This window comes from Ochotona princeps, chromosome 17 (assembly GCF_030435755.1).
Source record: "Ochotona princeps isolate mOchPri1 chromosome 17, mOchPri1.hap1, whole genome shotgun sequence".
Taxonomy (NCBI): domain Eukaryota; kingdom Metazoa; phylum Chordata; class Mammalia; order Lagomorpha; family Ochotonidae; genus Ochotona; species Ochotona princeps.
The window spans coordinates 34181866-34197717 of NC_080848.1; the positions used below are offsets into that span (position 1 = coordinate 34181866).

Sequence of the window (15852 nt, forward strand, 5' to 3'; positions counted from 1 at the left end):
ACAGTTTAATGCTGGCCCCCAAATTTATTTTTTATGTAATTGAACTTATACTATAATTGCAAGTTTATATACCATTTTTATTGAAAAGTAGACTGGTCTTTCCCATCTTTAGTAAAGCTTCTTCATACACATATATTAAAAACAACTGTACGATTTGTATTACGTATGTATTTTAGTATTTTACTTAAAATTTAGGCAGATGTAGAGGGAGCCAGAGAGAATGAGCTGGTATTTGAGCTAGGAATTCAGTCCAGGTCTTCAAGGCCAGGAGCCCAGAGACTTAAATTTTCACTGTTGCCACCTGAGGTCTTTGTTAGTAAGAAGTTAAAGTTAGGAGCTGGAACTGGACACCAAACCTGTTACTGTGGTGTGGAAAGTTGGTATTTTTGTCTAGCATCTTAGCACGAGGTCAGATAGCTGCCCTGCTCTGGTATGTTGCCTTAGGGATGTGCCTTGGATAATCTGGCTTTGTGAACATTTCTGCACATTGCTACTGTTGGGAATTAGGTTTGTGATTGGAAATGTTCATATTAAAAATTGATTTAGTAGAATAAGGTGCTAAACACAGAATTACTGTCCTCCGCCAAACGTCTTAAAGAAGTGATCCGTGAGTGAGATGGGAAGGAGGAAGAGAGTGTTGTTATGTTCTTACAATTGTATCTGGCTCCTGGCTTGCCTGGCCCAGCCCCTGCTGTTTCAGCTGTTTGGGGAGTGACTCAGCGTGTAGCAAATTTCTATTTATCTGTAATTCTTTTCAAAAAAAAAAAAAATGAATAAGTCTTTTTCAGGAAAAGTGCTTGTTGAGGCATGGGAGAGACTGGCACAGTACATAGTATTGAATCACATACTGTTGAGTGTGGGGTTTTCTGTCATTGTAGATGATCATAACTGCCCTTTCTCAGTTTACAGGAAAGCCGTCCGTTTTCAGTTGATTTTTTCAGGAAAATGATCCAGTTTGAAAAGGAGCAAGTGAGTGTTGTGTATTAAGCATTTATTTTCTGTGGAAATGGAGTACTGGTTATTTATCTACGGCAACATTTTATTACTGAGAAGGCTTTCGTAAAACTAGGCATTTCTGGTCCCTTGGTTACAGAGTTGGAATAGGAATGGGGGTGGAAGAGGTGCAGGCACGGACCTGGAGACTGGAGCACTCCAGTGTCCTTGGTTCGCAGCAGCCCTGCCTGCCAGGCTGTGAGGTGCTGCTGCTTGGCTTCTTGGCAGGCACTCCGTGTGATGTGTGGTGACTGGGAAAACCACAGGATGCTAGGAGGCTTTATCCCTGTTGTATGGATGAAGAAATGCCCAAGGTCAGAGGATTCTCCAAGCTTGCCTGGGACTCAGAAGAAGCCTGTTATCACAGAGTAGAACCTTCTCCCTCATTTATTTGTTCATTTCTAAAAATTAATTTGTTTTAATAATGCATTTTATTTTTTATGATGTTTACGTAGTCGAGAGGGATGCATGGCCATGCCTCATTTATTTGTGAATCTGACTCCTACTTGTTCCTTGAGGCTTTTAGATACTGTCCTGCTCATGTTCTCCCACTGAGAATTCATGAGATTTTTTCTTCGTGTTATCAGAACAAAGCGTTTTTATGTTTGACATTTATAATCGATGCGTATTTGGCTTTATTCTGAATAAGTTGAGAGCCAGGCTGTGTTCATCTTTGGTTTTCCCTGTCAAATACCTAATTGATACTAGCTGATGAAATATGGTTGAAATGAATTTCTGACATTATAAATTGGTTTTTGAGCAAGATTGTCTGATGATTTTTGTTAGGAATCCTGCAAGATGGCAAATTTAAGAGAGTTTTATGAGAGAGCTTTGAGAGAGTTTGGATCTACAGATTCTGGTAAGTAAACTTGGGACACACATGAATGCATTTGCGGCATGGTTAACACAGGATGTTTTTGCTAAACTTTCTCCTGCTTCCATTCTTGCATTTTGCATAAATACATACATACCAAAGTTTGGCTTAAATTTCAGGGTCACAGGCCCAGGGTCCATGAGTATTATATTAATAATTCTGGATTATAGAAAAACTATTTTTTTTTTAAAGATTTATTTTATTTTTATTACAAAGTCAGATATACTGAGAGAAGGAGAGACAGAGAGGAAGTGGAGCAGCCGGGATTAGAACCAGCGGCCATATGGGATCAAGGCGAGGACCTTAGCCACTAGGCCACGCTGCCGAGCCCTAGAAAAACTATTTTTAAGGAAAGAATTAATAACATAGATCAGAACAAAAAGGAGCAGGAGTTAAGCCTGAGGTAAATTTGGGATGCTAGTTGGCATTTGCCCTCATTGGATGTTGATGGGTTGCCCTCATGTATAGAACTTTCACTGCATGCTTTGGGGGATGGGTGTGCAGCCTGGGACTTTTATTTATGAAAAACCAAATGCCTGCCTGGATGGTCCTTAAGTGAATGTTGAAAAATACATTAGCTTCCACTGACTTTTCAGGAGACCTTTCCTGGCCAAATGAATTAGAAAGTGTCATTTTTTGCTATCTTCGAAAATTTTAATAAGCACAGCAATAAGATTATGATGAATTCTTTGAGGTTGATTTCACCTTGAAAGAAAACTCAGCAAAATTCTCCATGTAAAAATTTAGGGTTTTCTTTTCTTTTCTTTTTTTTTTTTTTTAAGATTTTATTTATTTTTATTGCAAAGTCAAATATACAGAGAGGAGAAGAGAGAGGAAGATCTTCCGTCTGATGATTCACTCCCCAAGTGAGCTCAATGGCCGGTGCTGTGCTGATCCGAAGCCAGGAGCCAGGAACAACTTCTGGGTCTCCCACGTGGGTGCAGGGTCCCAAGGCTTTGGGCTGTCCTCCACTGCTTTCCCAGGCCACAAGCAGGGAGCTGGAAGGGAAGTGGAGCTGCGGGGATTAGAACCGGCGCCCATATGGGATCCTGGCACATGCAAGACGAGGACTTTGAGCCACTAGGCTACTGTGCCAGGCCCAGAATTTAGGATTTTTAAGTTCATTGAGTGATATAGGATGTTAGCATTGCTGTGAGGGTTTTCTTTCTAAAAAGCAAACCTTCTGGGCCTGGCACAATGCAATGGCTCAATGGAAATTCCCTGCCTTGCATGTGCTGAGATCCCATGTGCGCGCTGATTCATGTCCCACTGCTCCACTTCCCATCCAGCTCCCTGCCTGTGGCCTGGGAGAACAGTAGTGCGCGGCCCTAAGCCCTGGGACCCTGCACCCACATTGGAGTCCCCATAGAAGTTCCTGGCTTTGGATTGATTCAGCTCTGGCTGTCGTGGCCACTTGGGGAGGGAACTATCAGACGGAAGATCTTTGTCTCTTCTGTCTAAATCTGACTTTCCAATAAAAAAAATTAAATATTTATAAAAAAAATAAAACAATAAGCAAGCCTTTGCTGGGTCGTGTATAAGGAAGTTTCAGGAGAATTGCTGTTTGATATAATTCAAAGACGATAATGGCAAGAAGGGAACTTTGTTAGAAATCATGTGCTGTTCTTAAGTAACTTTTAAGTCTTGAAAGCTGTCTATATATACAATAATTTTTTCTTTTCATTTGTTTAAGATCTTTGGATGGATTACATCAAGGAGGAATTGAAGCACCCTCTTGGCAGACCTGAGAACTGTGGACAGATCTATTGGCGAGCCATGAAAATGTTGCAGGGGGAGCCTGCAGAGTTGTTTGTAGCTAAACACGCCATGCACCAGGCTGGCCATTAGTGATGATGTCACAGCCAGTTTTGTGATGTCATACTGGGGACTCCTTGGGCAGACTGCATTGTGAATCTATGTGTAACATGTTCACAGTGGCAGACAGGATGTCTGACTGATCTTGAGACATGCTCTCAGTTTTTATATGTATTTGTTTTTGATTCCAGAAAAGAGAACTGCTGGTTTCATGATTATTTGTTGAAACCAGACCCACCAGAGGTTTTAAATGTTTTCTCTTTTGTAAGTAAATCTTGTGACTGAGTTTCATTTATTACCTCAGGTCGAGCATATGCATCTCCAGTGTAGACCTAGGAACCGGTTAAAATGGAGCAGAAAGTATCGTTCTGTCTTACTTTAAAAGTCTAACATGGTTTGAGTTTGTTCTAGAAAATATGGATGGAAAAGGACAGTTAAAATCAGTAATTTGGTCAGAATGATATATATGCTCTTGCATCATTTTCTCAGTAAATAAATAGTTGTGTCCTTAAGTCAGTATAGAAGGGAGGGTTTGCGGGATGGGGGCTGGAAAAGGGTTGTCCTTAAGAGCGCGGTGAAGCAGCAGAAAAAAAGGTATTTGGGAAGGGGCTGTCCAGGAATGTCTTCCCTCCCTGGGACTGGGGAATAGGCAAGTATTTGCATTGAGAAGGCCCAGCTGCAGAACCTGTACAGGAGCAGGGTGGAGGGTGGCAGGGCTGGGAGGATGGCATGGTGCAGGGCTTTCTGGGAGCAAGGGGGTTGTTGGAGTTAGTATCCTTTTCTTGTGATGATGTCATCAAGAAAATTTCAGTGAAGTTTTATTTCATATTATGTTTCACTTAATACTATGTTAGACTCCTAGGTAATTAGCAGGCTTTGAATATGTTTAATGGGTTCATAACACTGTATTATAAAAATGAGCCAGAATTTATCTTTACTAATTCTCTCGTCACTTTTTATGAGGATTTTTGTCTTTGCAAGCCTGGTTATTTCCTTAGGAGAGTGACGTCTGCTAGGAATGTCTGGATTGGAGGATCTGACTTTCAGAGTTCGGTGTTAGGTGTTGCCAGCACGCTCCTTTCAGGCAGGGTGTGAGTAAAGTGCCCACACCCTTATCCCAGGGGTGGACAGTACAAAACATTTTGTCATCTTACCATTTTCATCGTTGAAAATGTCATTTTTTAAAAGATTTATTTATTTATTTTTATTACAAAGTTAGATATGCAGAGAGGAGGAGAGACAGAGAGGAAGATCTTCCGTCCGATGATTCACTCCCCAAGTGACCACAACGGCTGGTGCCGGTCCAAAGCCAGGAGCCAGAAACCTCCTCCAGGTCTCCCACACAGGGGCAGGGTCCCAAGGCTTTGGGCCGTCCTCGACTGCTTTCCCAGGCCACAAGCAGGGAGCTGGATGGGAAGTGGAGCTGCCGGGATTAGAACTGGCACCCATATGAGATCCTGGCGCATTCAAGGCGAGGACCTCAGCTGCTAGGCCACCACGCTGGGGCCCTATATGTCATTGTTTATAGTATGGATCAAATCAATGTGCTTTTTGTGTGTCTTTTCGCATTCATAGACTTTTTAATTTTTTTCTTTCTAATTTATAAGATTTTATATATTAAAAATATTTTGCTTGCTTTTGGTTTGTTGTAAATAGTAGCTTCAAGTTGTGTGTGTGTGGTTGGTTTCTCTCAATTTTCAATATTTTTGAAAGCCCATCTTGCAGAGGACAAACCTCATTGTCCTCCCAAGCACTTAATTTTTTCAGTATTTGCCTTTTTTTATTCTGATTCTTCTGAGATTTGTTTTTAAATATTTATTTTTATTGGGAAGAAGTTTACAGAAAAAGAGACTGAGAGAAAGATCTATCCACTGGTTCACTCCTTCAGTGCCCAGAGCTGAGCTGATCCGCAGCCAGGAGCTTCTTCCTGGTCTCCCAGGCAGGTGCATGGTCGCAAGTCTTTGGGGGCATCCTGGGCTGTTTTCCCAGGCCACAGGCAGGGAGCTGGATGGGAAGTGGGGCAGCCAACACATGACCCAGCACCCATTTGGGATCCTGTGGTTGGAGGTGCAGGGTTAGCCATGAACCATCATGCTTGAGGACACTCTGCTGATTTATGAGGTTTCCTTTATTACCTTAAATTGTTGGGATATTAGAGACTTTTTTTGAAAGGCAGAATTACAGAGATCTTCCATTTGTTGATTCGCTTCTCAAATGGCCACAGCAGTCAAAGTTATGCCATTCAGAAGCCAGGAGGTTCTTACAGAGGTATAAGCATTTGGTCCATCATGCACTTCTCTCCCGGGAGCATCATCAGGGAGCTGGATCTAAAGTGCATCTGGTGGGTCTCCTACTGGCACCCAAACGGGATGCCGGTGTCACAGAGGGTGGCTGACGTGCCCTGCCATGGTGCTGGTGCCAGTAGCAGTCTTAAGGGATTTTTGACTTTTACATTCTAAGTGTTTGCATGTCACTTAATATATGTTTATTGAAAAAAAAAAAATTACAGAGGGAGAGATTGAGCTTCTTTCCCCCTGGGTCACGTTCCAGATGGCCACGACAGCCAGAGCTTGGCCAGACTGAAGCCAGTTTTATCTCTTGTTCCCATGTGGCGGCAGGTGCACAAGCACTTGGTCCGTCTCCCACTGCTTTTTCAGGCACATCAGGAAACTGTAGCATGCTGGCATCACATATGGCAGCTTTACGTGCTGTGCCACTGTGCTAGCACCATGTCATTTGTTTTAGAATAAAAGGCACCTATTTTCCTGTTAAGTCGTGAGAAGCAAACAATCCAGACGCGCATTATTACATTAGCGGGAGCTGTGTTACAAATGGGTACAGAAGAAAGAGGATGGTGGTAGGTTGCCTACAGCAGGGCTGTACAGCTGGATCCTCCAGGGTTACCACATCCTTGTACCTGGTTCTCACTGTTAAAATATGTCAGGGAAGTATACCCAGCCTAGGTCATTTACATGGCATTGTCACAGCAAACTTTACATTTATTAAGATTAAATCAGCTCATTCACATTGGCCCCATTTCAATTGCACGGCGTGGATTATAAAGCTGCTTTTTTTGTCATTGCAGTGGGAGACTTGGGCAATGCTAAATGGAGGCCGGTCAGACTTGGGGAATCTTCCTCATGGGGCAGCAGAACTGAGCCCATCCCTGGGGTCAGCTTTGTGGCCGAGTGGGTTACACCGCGGATCGGACACCCACCTCTCACATGGGAGTGTCTGCCCTGGGAGGCAGCAGGTGGTGGCGCCAGTCCTTGGGTCCTTGCCACCCGAGGCGAAGACCTTGATGGCTGGCGTCCTGGCTCCTGCCCTGGCTGCCGTTGGCATCTGGGAATATGGAAGGTTTTCTTTCTCCTCTCCCTTGCCTCTCCAGCCCCTTTCCTCCCGTCATCACTGCCTTTCAAATAAGTTACCGAGGAGAACACCCATTTGGAGGAGGTTTATGGCCCAAACGTTGACTGTTATGTCAGCTTTTTGCGGCACTGTGGTGTCCTGAGAGGTTTCCTGGAGAGCAAGGAATTGCATCCTGGCTTTTTTGACCCTTAATGTTAGCACAGGATCATAACTCCTGGAGCTGGTGGGCCGCGGAGAAGGCAGTGAAGGCCGTCTGTCCAGTCAGGTGATGCCAGGCTCAGGTCCTTAGAGGCAAAAGGGGGCGCAGGGAAAGATCACATCTCTAGCTGGTAGAAGGATTAGATCCCGGGTCTGAGTGTACCAGCAGCTCGAGCTGGGGCGTCACTGGCTGCTGGGTTGCCAGAGTCCAATGCCACCCTGAATGAATTCCAGAAAAAGGGGTGGGACGTGGCCAGAGCCTCAGCTGCATTCAAAGTTTTGAAGGCTGGGCTTCTAGACGCTGGCAGGGTCCTCGGGTCCTCACATTCTAACGGGAGATGGGGTCTTGGAGCTGAGCGCAAAGCAGCGCTCAGCCAGATCGTCTCGCGGGCACCTAGCAGCGTTACTCCTCCTTGGCCCGGTTCCACGCCGGCGAGGCAGGGGGCAGTGTGGTGGCCGCGCTCCGCCCCCGGCGTCCTCGTGACCCGGTGTCCCGCCTCCGCGGCCGGGAGCACCCCGGCTGATTGGCCCCTCCGCGGCGTATCCTCGGGCTGGCACCCAGACTGGCGCATCACGTGGCCGCGCCGCATCCAGCGCGCCGTGCCCCGGGCCACTCGGCATGGACCCTCAGGCCGCCGGGGCCCGCGCGCCGGGCTCCCCGGAGCTGCATCGGGGCCCGCCGTTGTCGAGCGCGCAGGAGGCGCCCTGCAGCCGGGAGGTGAGCGCCGCCGCCACCTGCAGCCCGTCCCTCGGGCCCCGAGCCCCGGTGCGGGAAGTTGCGGAGCTCATGGGGCGGTACCGCTCGCGGGGCGCGAAGCTCCGACTGCGCCTCGCGGGGCGCGTCTCGAGCGCGGAGCACCGTTTGGGCTCGCGCGCTGGAGCTAGAAACGGCCGGCCGAGGGGCTGCGGGGCGGGGAAGCCGGAGGGCGTGGGTGGGCGCGGCGGACTGACCTAGGCTGTGTCGGGCGCAGCTGCGTGCTTGTTAAATGGGAGGTGATGCTGGGGACGGAGAACTAGGCTCCGCTGCTGGGGGCCTGGGCCGGGGCCAGGTGAGGGGCTGTGAGGAGAGGGGCTTCGCCTTCAGGGCCTCTGGCTATTGGGGGCGAATGCTGGATGATGTCACATGTGCTGTCTTATTAACCGAAACCCGGAGGCCGGGTTTCAGGTGTGCGGCCAGCTCCTCGTCGGGCTGCTTGGAAGAGATGTGGAAGCTCCTGGTTTAGGGCGGGCTGTCTGTGCTTGGGTGGGTGAATGAGGTGCGCGGACCTGAAGGATGAGTCTTAAGCAGAGATGAGGGCCCCGTGGCGGTGCTTGTAGGCTGGAGGTAATTCAGGGTGGGCAGGCAGGATTGTGCCTTGGCTCTCGCAGGTGAGAAGCTGGCGGTGCCTGGAAAGGCTGGAGGAATGTGGGGCAAATCATTAAATGGCTTGGAGCTCGGGCAGCATAGTGGGGGGGAGGTGTGAACGTCATGGCTACTTTTGTGCTGGCCGGTGGAGGGTTGCAGGAGCCCCTGAGCAGGCGGGTGCTTAACCCTGTGAGCCTGGCCTGGACGGGGCGGAGTGTGTGGGCACAACCTTGAACAGCAGTTACCACAGCAGGTGGAATCAAACCATTGCACCTGGGCAAGGCTGGGTAGAATGCTGATTGCAGTAGAGTCCAAGTGCAGTTGATACATAGAGGAAGAGAAGGGGCACCTCAGTTCAAGTTGCTGTGCAGTTCTGGGCACGAGTCTCTTGGATGTGGTGGAAGGGAGGTGGGAACGACTGTCTTCCAGTCCTCAGGGGGTGATCAAAGCCATGTGGCTGAGGTCCCTTGCAGGGGAAGTAAAGCAGCTTGGGTCCCCCCAGGTGCAGTTCGGGGGGCGGGGGGGAGAGAGAGAGAGAGAGAGAGAGAGAGAGAGAGACAGACAGACACTATGTAACTGAGCAGGTGAAATGGCCTTTGGAGGCAGCAGAGGCGGGGAAACAGCTGCCAGGCCTCTGCAGAGTTGACATTCCAACCCTGGAGGAGGAGATGCTGCTGCCCCTGGTGTTGAAGAGCCCCAGGGCTCCCGAGCTGTGAGAAGAGAGCCCCGTGATGACACTGCCCCTCGCAGGTGTCTGCCACAGCTGTCACCTGGATCCCTGGCCTGCTGCAGGAAGGCGCTGTGGTGGCACAAGGGTGCTGAAGCCATGCCTGAAGGGTTAACAAGGTCCTCCTCCTGGTCTTGCAGGGGGAGGCAGGAGTGCAGGTTGAAGGATCCCAGCCCTGCGTGGCGAAGGAGGGTGGGGCAGGGTGGCCTGGGGGCCGAGAGGTGGTGGCTTCGTATGAGGCTAGCCGACCTCCAATGTCCGAGGTCCTGCTGATGGTTTCTTCTTCCGACAGGTTGCCTTCGCCATGGCTGACCACTGTGGTCAGGAGAGAGAGGCTGAGACGACGGCTGAACGACTAGGCAAGTAGACAGCAGAGACTGGGTGGGTACTGGGATCCCCCAGGATGCTCCTTTTTGTTAAAAAATTTATTTTGTTTGAAAGGCAGAGTAACAGAGAGAGGCCTTGCATTTGCTGGTTGACTGCCCGAGTGGCCTCAATGGCAAGCACTGAGCCAGACCGTAGCCAGGAGCCTCTTCAGGGTCTCCCGCATATGTGCAGGGTTCCAGGTCCTCGGGCCATGTTCTGCTTTCCCAGGTGCATTAGAGTTCTGGAAGTAGAGCAGTTTGGATTCAGATCAGTACCCATAGGGGCTGTTGACCCTGTAGGCTGTGGCTTAACTCGTAATACCATAGCACCAGCTCCTTTTTCTTTCTTACCAGTCTTTTGCTGCTGAGTTCCTTGACTTGTTCCTAAAGTCCAGTGTTTGTTTGTCTTTTTTTTAAAATTTTAATTTATTCATTTTTATTGGAAAACTGGATATACAGAGAGGAGGAGAGACAGAGAGGAAGATCTTACATCCGATGATTCACTCCCCAAGTGAGCCGCAACGGCTGGTGCGCGCCAATCTGAAGCCGGGAACCAGGAACCTCTTCCGGGTCTCCCACGTAGGTGCAGGGTCCCAAAGCATTGGGCTGTCCTTCACTGCTTTCCCAAGCCACAAGCAGGGAGCTGGATGGGAAGTGGAGCTGCCAGGATTAGAACCGGAGCCCATATGGGATCCTGGGGCGTTCAAGGTGAGGACTTTAGCCGCTAGGCCACGCCTTCGGGCCCTTGTTTGTCTTTTAAGATTTATTTATTGGAAAGTCAGATTTACAGAGAGAAGTAGAGACAGAAAGGAAGATCTTCCATCTGCTGGTTCACTCCCCAGTGGCTGCAATGGCCAGAGCTGAGCTGATCCGAAGCCAGGAGCCAGGAGATTCTTCCGGGTATCCCACATGGGTGCAGGATTCCAAGACTTTGGGCTATTCTCGACTGCTTTCCCAGGCTATAGGCAGGGAGCTGAACAGGAAGCAGGACCGCTGGGATTAGAACAGCACCCAAATGGATCCCGGCGTGTTCAAGGCGAGGACTTTGGCACTAGGCTACTGCATTGGGCCCTAGGGCCAGCATTTTGACGGTGCTTTCATTTCAGAGCCCTGGGCAAGCTGCCTTACGAGTAATGGTGAATTTGGCTTACATGGAAATTCATCCATCAACTGAGAAATAGCTCAGAATTGTGACAGGTCAGGGCTTGGGTACCAGACAGAACTCGTTAATTCAAGCCTGGGATCAGGCCTTTAAAAGGACACGATACCTGTGTCCTAGGGTGGTTCTCGGGCCTGGGCAGCGGGTCTAGAACCCTGCTGTGTGTGCGTGTGCTGGCCCCGGTGCTTTGGAAATTTCAGTTGTGAGGAAGTGCAGCAGGGCATTCGGCGTTGAGCCTCTCAAGGAATGCTGGCAGGTGGCAGAGGGCTAGGCTGGCACTGCCTTGTTGCCATGGCAGCAGGCTCTGCTGAAGCATGCTGGTCTGGATCAAACTGATGCTAGCACGGACAGTCCCGGGAGCGGGAACCTCCCGAGCAACCCCATGTCCCAGGTGGTGTCTCAGCATCCCTATCTCCAGTTTACAGATGTGGAACCTGAGACGGAGCAGTTAGTACAAAAGCAGGCTTTACAGAGTTGGCCCATGGCACCGCTGTGCTGTTCGTTCCAGGTCGTATTCCTTACCCCAGAAGGAAACCCTGTGCCCACAAAGCAGTCGGTCTTTTCTCTCCACTTCCTGGGCTGCTGCTCAGCACGGAGCCGCCTCCTGTCTCTGAGTTGCCTTTAAATGGAATCCTGCCCTCGTTGTCTTTTGCGTCTGGGTTCTTTCACCCGGCACGGTGTTTTCTCGGCCCATCTGATTTGCTGTGCGTATTCACACTGTGTTCCCGTGTGTGGCTGAGTGTCCCGTGGATGTCCTTTGGTGGCCGTTGTGTCAGGTCCACATTGTGAGGGCTGTGTGAATGGTGTTGCTTCGGCATGCATGCTTTGGTTGGAATCCCTGTTCTCGCTTCCTTCAGAGTGCATTTGCTGGGTTATATGGTTATTCTGTGTTTGAGTTATTGAGGAACAAGTTAAGGACATTTGGGCTTAGTTTACATGTTTTAGTAATTGGTACAACTGGGATTTTTTTGTTTTTTAATTTTATTTCAAAGGCGGAGCTGGAGAGATCTCCTCAAAATGGCTACAGTGGTCAGAACTGGGTGGGCTGTAGCCAGCAGTTTGCTTGTGGTCTTCCCTGTGGGTGCAAGGGCCAGGCCAGGCACTTGGTGTTAATCCCCTGGCAGTATGGTATGGCATCGCAAGGCCTCACCATTCTGGGCCTTGGGTTAGACGGAACACGGAAGAGGAGCGGTGAGCCCTACTGAGCAAAGTAGATGGGGATAGCAAGGGAACGCCCGCTCGGGCAGTCAGCCGGGAGCTGCCCTGTCTGGTTGGTCAGGTTGCTTCGCTACCTTCTTCTGCCTTCTGTTGCTTTTAGCCAGCGGAGCCCAGAACGTCACTCACAACATTGCTGCCCACGGCGAGGACACGCATTCTGAAGAGGAAGGCTTTGCTGGGGACGAGGAGGAGTCTGACGGGGAGCCGAGCACCTGGGAGGTGCCAGAAGGAATGCGCTGTTGGCGTATGGAGCAACCCACCGAGCTGTTTAATGAGGACTGGGACCTGGAGTTGAAAGCCGAACAAGGGAATCCATATGGTAGGTTTCTGGGGTCCTGCAGGAGGGCCTCTCAGCCCCTCCTCACTGACAGCCCCCAAAAGATGGACAGTCGGGAAGAGGGGTAGTATTGGTGTGCCTAGCCTGACGCCTGACACAACTGAGGAATCTCTGTGACAGCTTCTCTTGTATGTTGGGGGGCAGGGGGTATGCTAGGTTTGCGTCTGAGTGCATGAAATATCTCTTTGCTTGAATGTGGAAAAAGCGTCACTCTCTTCAGAAACCTTTGCTTGGCCTGAGCTGCTGCGGATGCAAGCACTGGGTGGGCTACTTCTGTCTCCCCTTGTCTGGGTAGCACAGGAGGGACATGTTGACAGAGCCTGGGGAAGGGAGGACTGCGTGTGCTGGTGTGCAGGAGTGCGCGTGTGCTCACATGCCGGGGTGTGTGTGTGTGTGTGAGGAAGAGGGTGAGCGCTCCCGTTCATTGGATCCATTGGTTCTCCTTGTCAGGGCTGAGGCTGAGAGCCTGGGAGTTTGGTCCAGGTCTCCCATGTGGGTGGCACCTTACAGGGTGTACCTCAGCAGGAAGCTGGAATGGAGCCAGAACTGGGTCTCACACTCAGCCCGTCTGCTGGGAGACTGGACCTGGAAGCTGGTGTGTGCACTGCTAGGGTCCGTGGGCTGCCCCTCTGCCCGCACTGCTAGGGTCCGTGGGCTGCCCCTCTGCCCGCACTGCTAGGGTCCGTGGGCTGCCCCTCTGCCCGCCTGTGCCCCCTTTGTTTTGCTTCCTGTCTCCTCCCATCAGTGTCGTCCTCTGCAGATGCTGATGACATCCAGGGGAGCATCTCTCAGGAGGTCAAGCCCTGGGTGTGCTGTGTACCACGCGGAGACATGATCTACGACCCCAGCTGGCACCACCCACCACCGCTCATCCCCCATTACTCCAAGATGGTCTTCGAGACAGGACAGTTTGACGATGCCGAAGACTGACCCTGGAGCCGCCTCTGAGGTGAGGAGCCAGGTCCGAGACGACTCTGCCAGTGGGCTCTGCGTCTCGGCTGCACAGACTGGTGGGAAATAAGTTACCCCATCCCTCCTATCCCTTCTACCGGTTCTGTTGTTGTTGTTGCTGCTGCTGCTGTTTTTTTTTAACAAACTCCTTGGAATATGGGAGCATTTGTGTTCGTGCCAGGAGGAGCTGTGTTCTTGTGTGTTTATAAATAAAAGTAGGAAAAAGATGAATATACACCCTGTCTCCATTTTTGTACGCCTTTTCGCTGAGATTCCTGGGAGCCAGGCCTTGCTACCTCATTGCATTTTGAAGGTTGAAGTCCCAGCAGAAGGATCGGTGTGGCTTCTGCAGCTCTGGCTCCGTGGACCCAGGGTTGGGCTCCTGGGGGCTTGGCAACTTCGTGGCTCTCTGTACCGGCTGATGGGAACACCGGACGTTTGCTTAGGAAACAAGGGCTTCCTGTAGGCCGGAAAAGTAAATGGGAAATTAGCGAAGGCAGCTGATGTGTAACCCTTAATCGACACGTAACTCCATTTTTTTCATTTGACCCTCAGGAATATATATGAAGTCACTTTTATTTTTGCATGTATCTCAGATTTCTTTGCTGTATTTATTTATTTATCTATTTTGAAGATTTATTTTGATTTTATTAGACACACAGAGAGAATGATCATCTGTCCAATGGTTCAATCTAGGAACGCCTGCGGCAGTCTGTGATCCCGTTTTGGGGGCCTGGGCCTCCTTACTGGACTAACACACAGCTTGCTGCCTGTCTCCCTCCTTACCCAAGCTGAATCAAGCAAAGTCTTTGGATCTGAAATGGGAGTAGCCTCTTTGTTCTTTATTATTATTATTTTTTAATTTTAAAAAAAGATTTATATTGGAAAGGCAGATTGACACAGATAAGGCAAGGCAGAGAGAAAGATCTTCCATCTGCTGGTTCACTCGCCATTCACTCACATGGTGCAACTGCCAGAGCTGAGCCAATCTGAAGTCAGGAGCCAGGAGCTTCCTCCAGGTCTCCCACACAGATGCAGGGTCCCAAGGCTTTGGGCCATCCTTGACTGCTTTCCCAGGCCACAAGCAGGGAGCTGGAAGGGAAGTGGACACATGAACTGGCACCCATATGGGATTCAGGTGCAAGTAAGGCAAGGATTTAGCCAGTAGGCTGCCACCCTGGGCCGGTTGGATTTTTTTTTTTTAAAGGGTGTCACAAGGTGTGTGAACAGAGCAGAGCCTCCAGAGGGAAGGCTGCAGAAAGTGTTCCCTCCCCCTGTCCTCACCCAGGGGGCAAACCCTGTGTCCCCATACTCCTCCTGCTCTCCTCCTCCGTCAGTGTCACAGCTGATGAGGCCCAGGCTGTGCCTGGCAGGAAGAGGTGAACTTGAGAAATGCAGCTAAGAAATACAGGCTGACAGAGTGGCTGGAATGTAATGGCTGTATGGTCAGGAGGCTGTGCTGGCCAGCGTGGGAACTGCGGTCAGGAGGCTGTGCTGGCCGGCGTGGGAGCTGCGGTCGGGAGGCTGTGCTGGCCGGCGTGGGAGTTGTTGTCGGGAGGCTGTGCTGGCCGGCGTGGGAGCTGTGGTCAGGAGGCCAGAGTCGCCTTGATGTGGGAGCTGAGACAGGTCATGTAGAATGCATCCAGGCCTGAGCCGCTGGGCAGGGAATCCACAGGCGTGGGTTGCTGTACTGCACGCAGAGCTGTGGGTCTAGGCTCTGGTCTTGGGGACGCTGCCCCTTGAGTTTCCTTCTAGTTACTCCAGCAAAGTGGACAGGAAGGAGATGTGGTTTCCTGGAGCACAGAGGTAGAGAAGTTTTCTCTTTTTTTAAAATAAAGATTTATTTTCTTTATCTGAAATGCATAGTTCATGAAGAGAGATCTTCCATCCACTGGTTCACTCCCTGAACAGTTGCAAAGGCTGAAGCTAAGCTGATCTGAAGCCAGGAACCGGGAGCTTCCTCTGGGTCTCCTATGCAGATGCAGGGGCCCAAGGACTAGGGCCGTCCTCCTGTGCTTTTCCAGGCTATTAGCAAGGAGACGCCAGGACGTGGATCTGGCACCCACATGGCATGCTGTCACTGTAAGTGGCAGCTTTACCTGTTACACGACAGTGCTAGCAGCAGCAGTTTGCTGAGTGTTGAAGAATGATGTTTGGAGTGGTTTTTATGGCTGAAAGTTGGGTTGTATCAGTACAACAAGAAAAGAGGAAGGTGACTTGTCAGCTGACTGGATGTACATGTCATTGCTGGAATTCTCATTGGTTTCAGAGTAGAGAAAGATATGGACAACATCAGATAATTATCACTGATGACGTGGAAAAGGAAAGAGTAGTGAGAAGGAAAAAAATACTGGTGATATGTGGACTGTCAAATTACTTAAGATTATATATAAAACAATTGGGCCCAGCATGGTGGCCTAGCAGCTGAGGTCCTCGCCTTGAATGCGCCAGGATCCCATATGGACGCCGGTTCTAATCCTGGCAGCTCCACTTCCCATCTA

At 50.0% G+C, this 15852-nt stretch overlaps 2 protein-coding genes across 3 annotated transcripts in view; both read left to right on the plus strand.

Moving 5' to 3' along the window:
- Window positions 1-4242, plus strand: part of UTP6 (UTP6 small subunit processome component) — a 35726-nt gene extending 31484 nt beyond the window's left edge. Inside the window, exons 17-19 of the mRNA XM_004593890.4 lie at window positions 903-969; window positions 1780-1852; window positions 3561-4242. Coding sequence (XP_004593947.2) covers window positions 903-969; window positions 1780-1852; window positions 3561-3715 — 295 coding nt within the window. The 3' untranslated portion in view covers window positions 3716-4242. The remainder of the gene's footprint in view (window positions 1-902; window positions 970-1779; window positions 1853-3560) is intronic.
- Window positions 4243-7817: 3575 nt separating this feature from the next.
- Window positions 7818-13582, plus strand: COPRS (coordinator of PRMT5 and differentiation stimulator). Of its 2 annotated transcripts, none has more exons than XM_058675644.1 (4): window positions 7818-7967; window positions 9614-9684; window positions 12168-12382; window positions 13161-13582. In XM_058675644.1, exons 1-4 carry the CDS (start codon window positions 7869-7871, stop codon window positions 13328-13330), a joined length of 555 nt encoding a protein of 184 aa, XP_058531627.1. In that variant the 5' UTR covers window positions 7818-7868; the 3' UTR covers window positions 13331-13582. The 2 variants fall into 2 exon arrangements, with proteins under 2 accessions (XP_058531627.1, XP_058531628.1); XM_058675645.1 differs by lacking the exon at window positions 7818-7967 and adding an exon at window positions 8124-8298.
- The last annotated feature ends 2270 nt before the right edge of the window (window positions 13583-15852 follow it).

What these genes read in the sequence shown, in the direction of transcription:
- COPRS (XM_058675644.1), top strand. Translation starts at nt 7,869, where the DNA reads ATGGACCCTCAGGCCGCCGGGGCCCGCGCGCCGGGCTCCCCGGAGCTG. An exon ending in AGGCGCCCTGCAGCCGGGAG is followed by an intron (nt 7,968 to 9,613) that starts GTGAGCGCCGCC and finishes TTCTTCCGACAG; the next exon opens with GTTGCCTTCGCCATGGCTGA. An exon ending in ACGGCTGAACGACTAGGCAA is followed by an intron (nt 9,685 to 12,167) that starts GTAGACAGCAGA and finishes GCTTTTAGCCAG; the next exon opens with CGGAGCCCAGAACGTCACTC.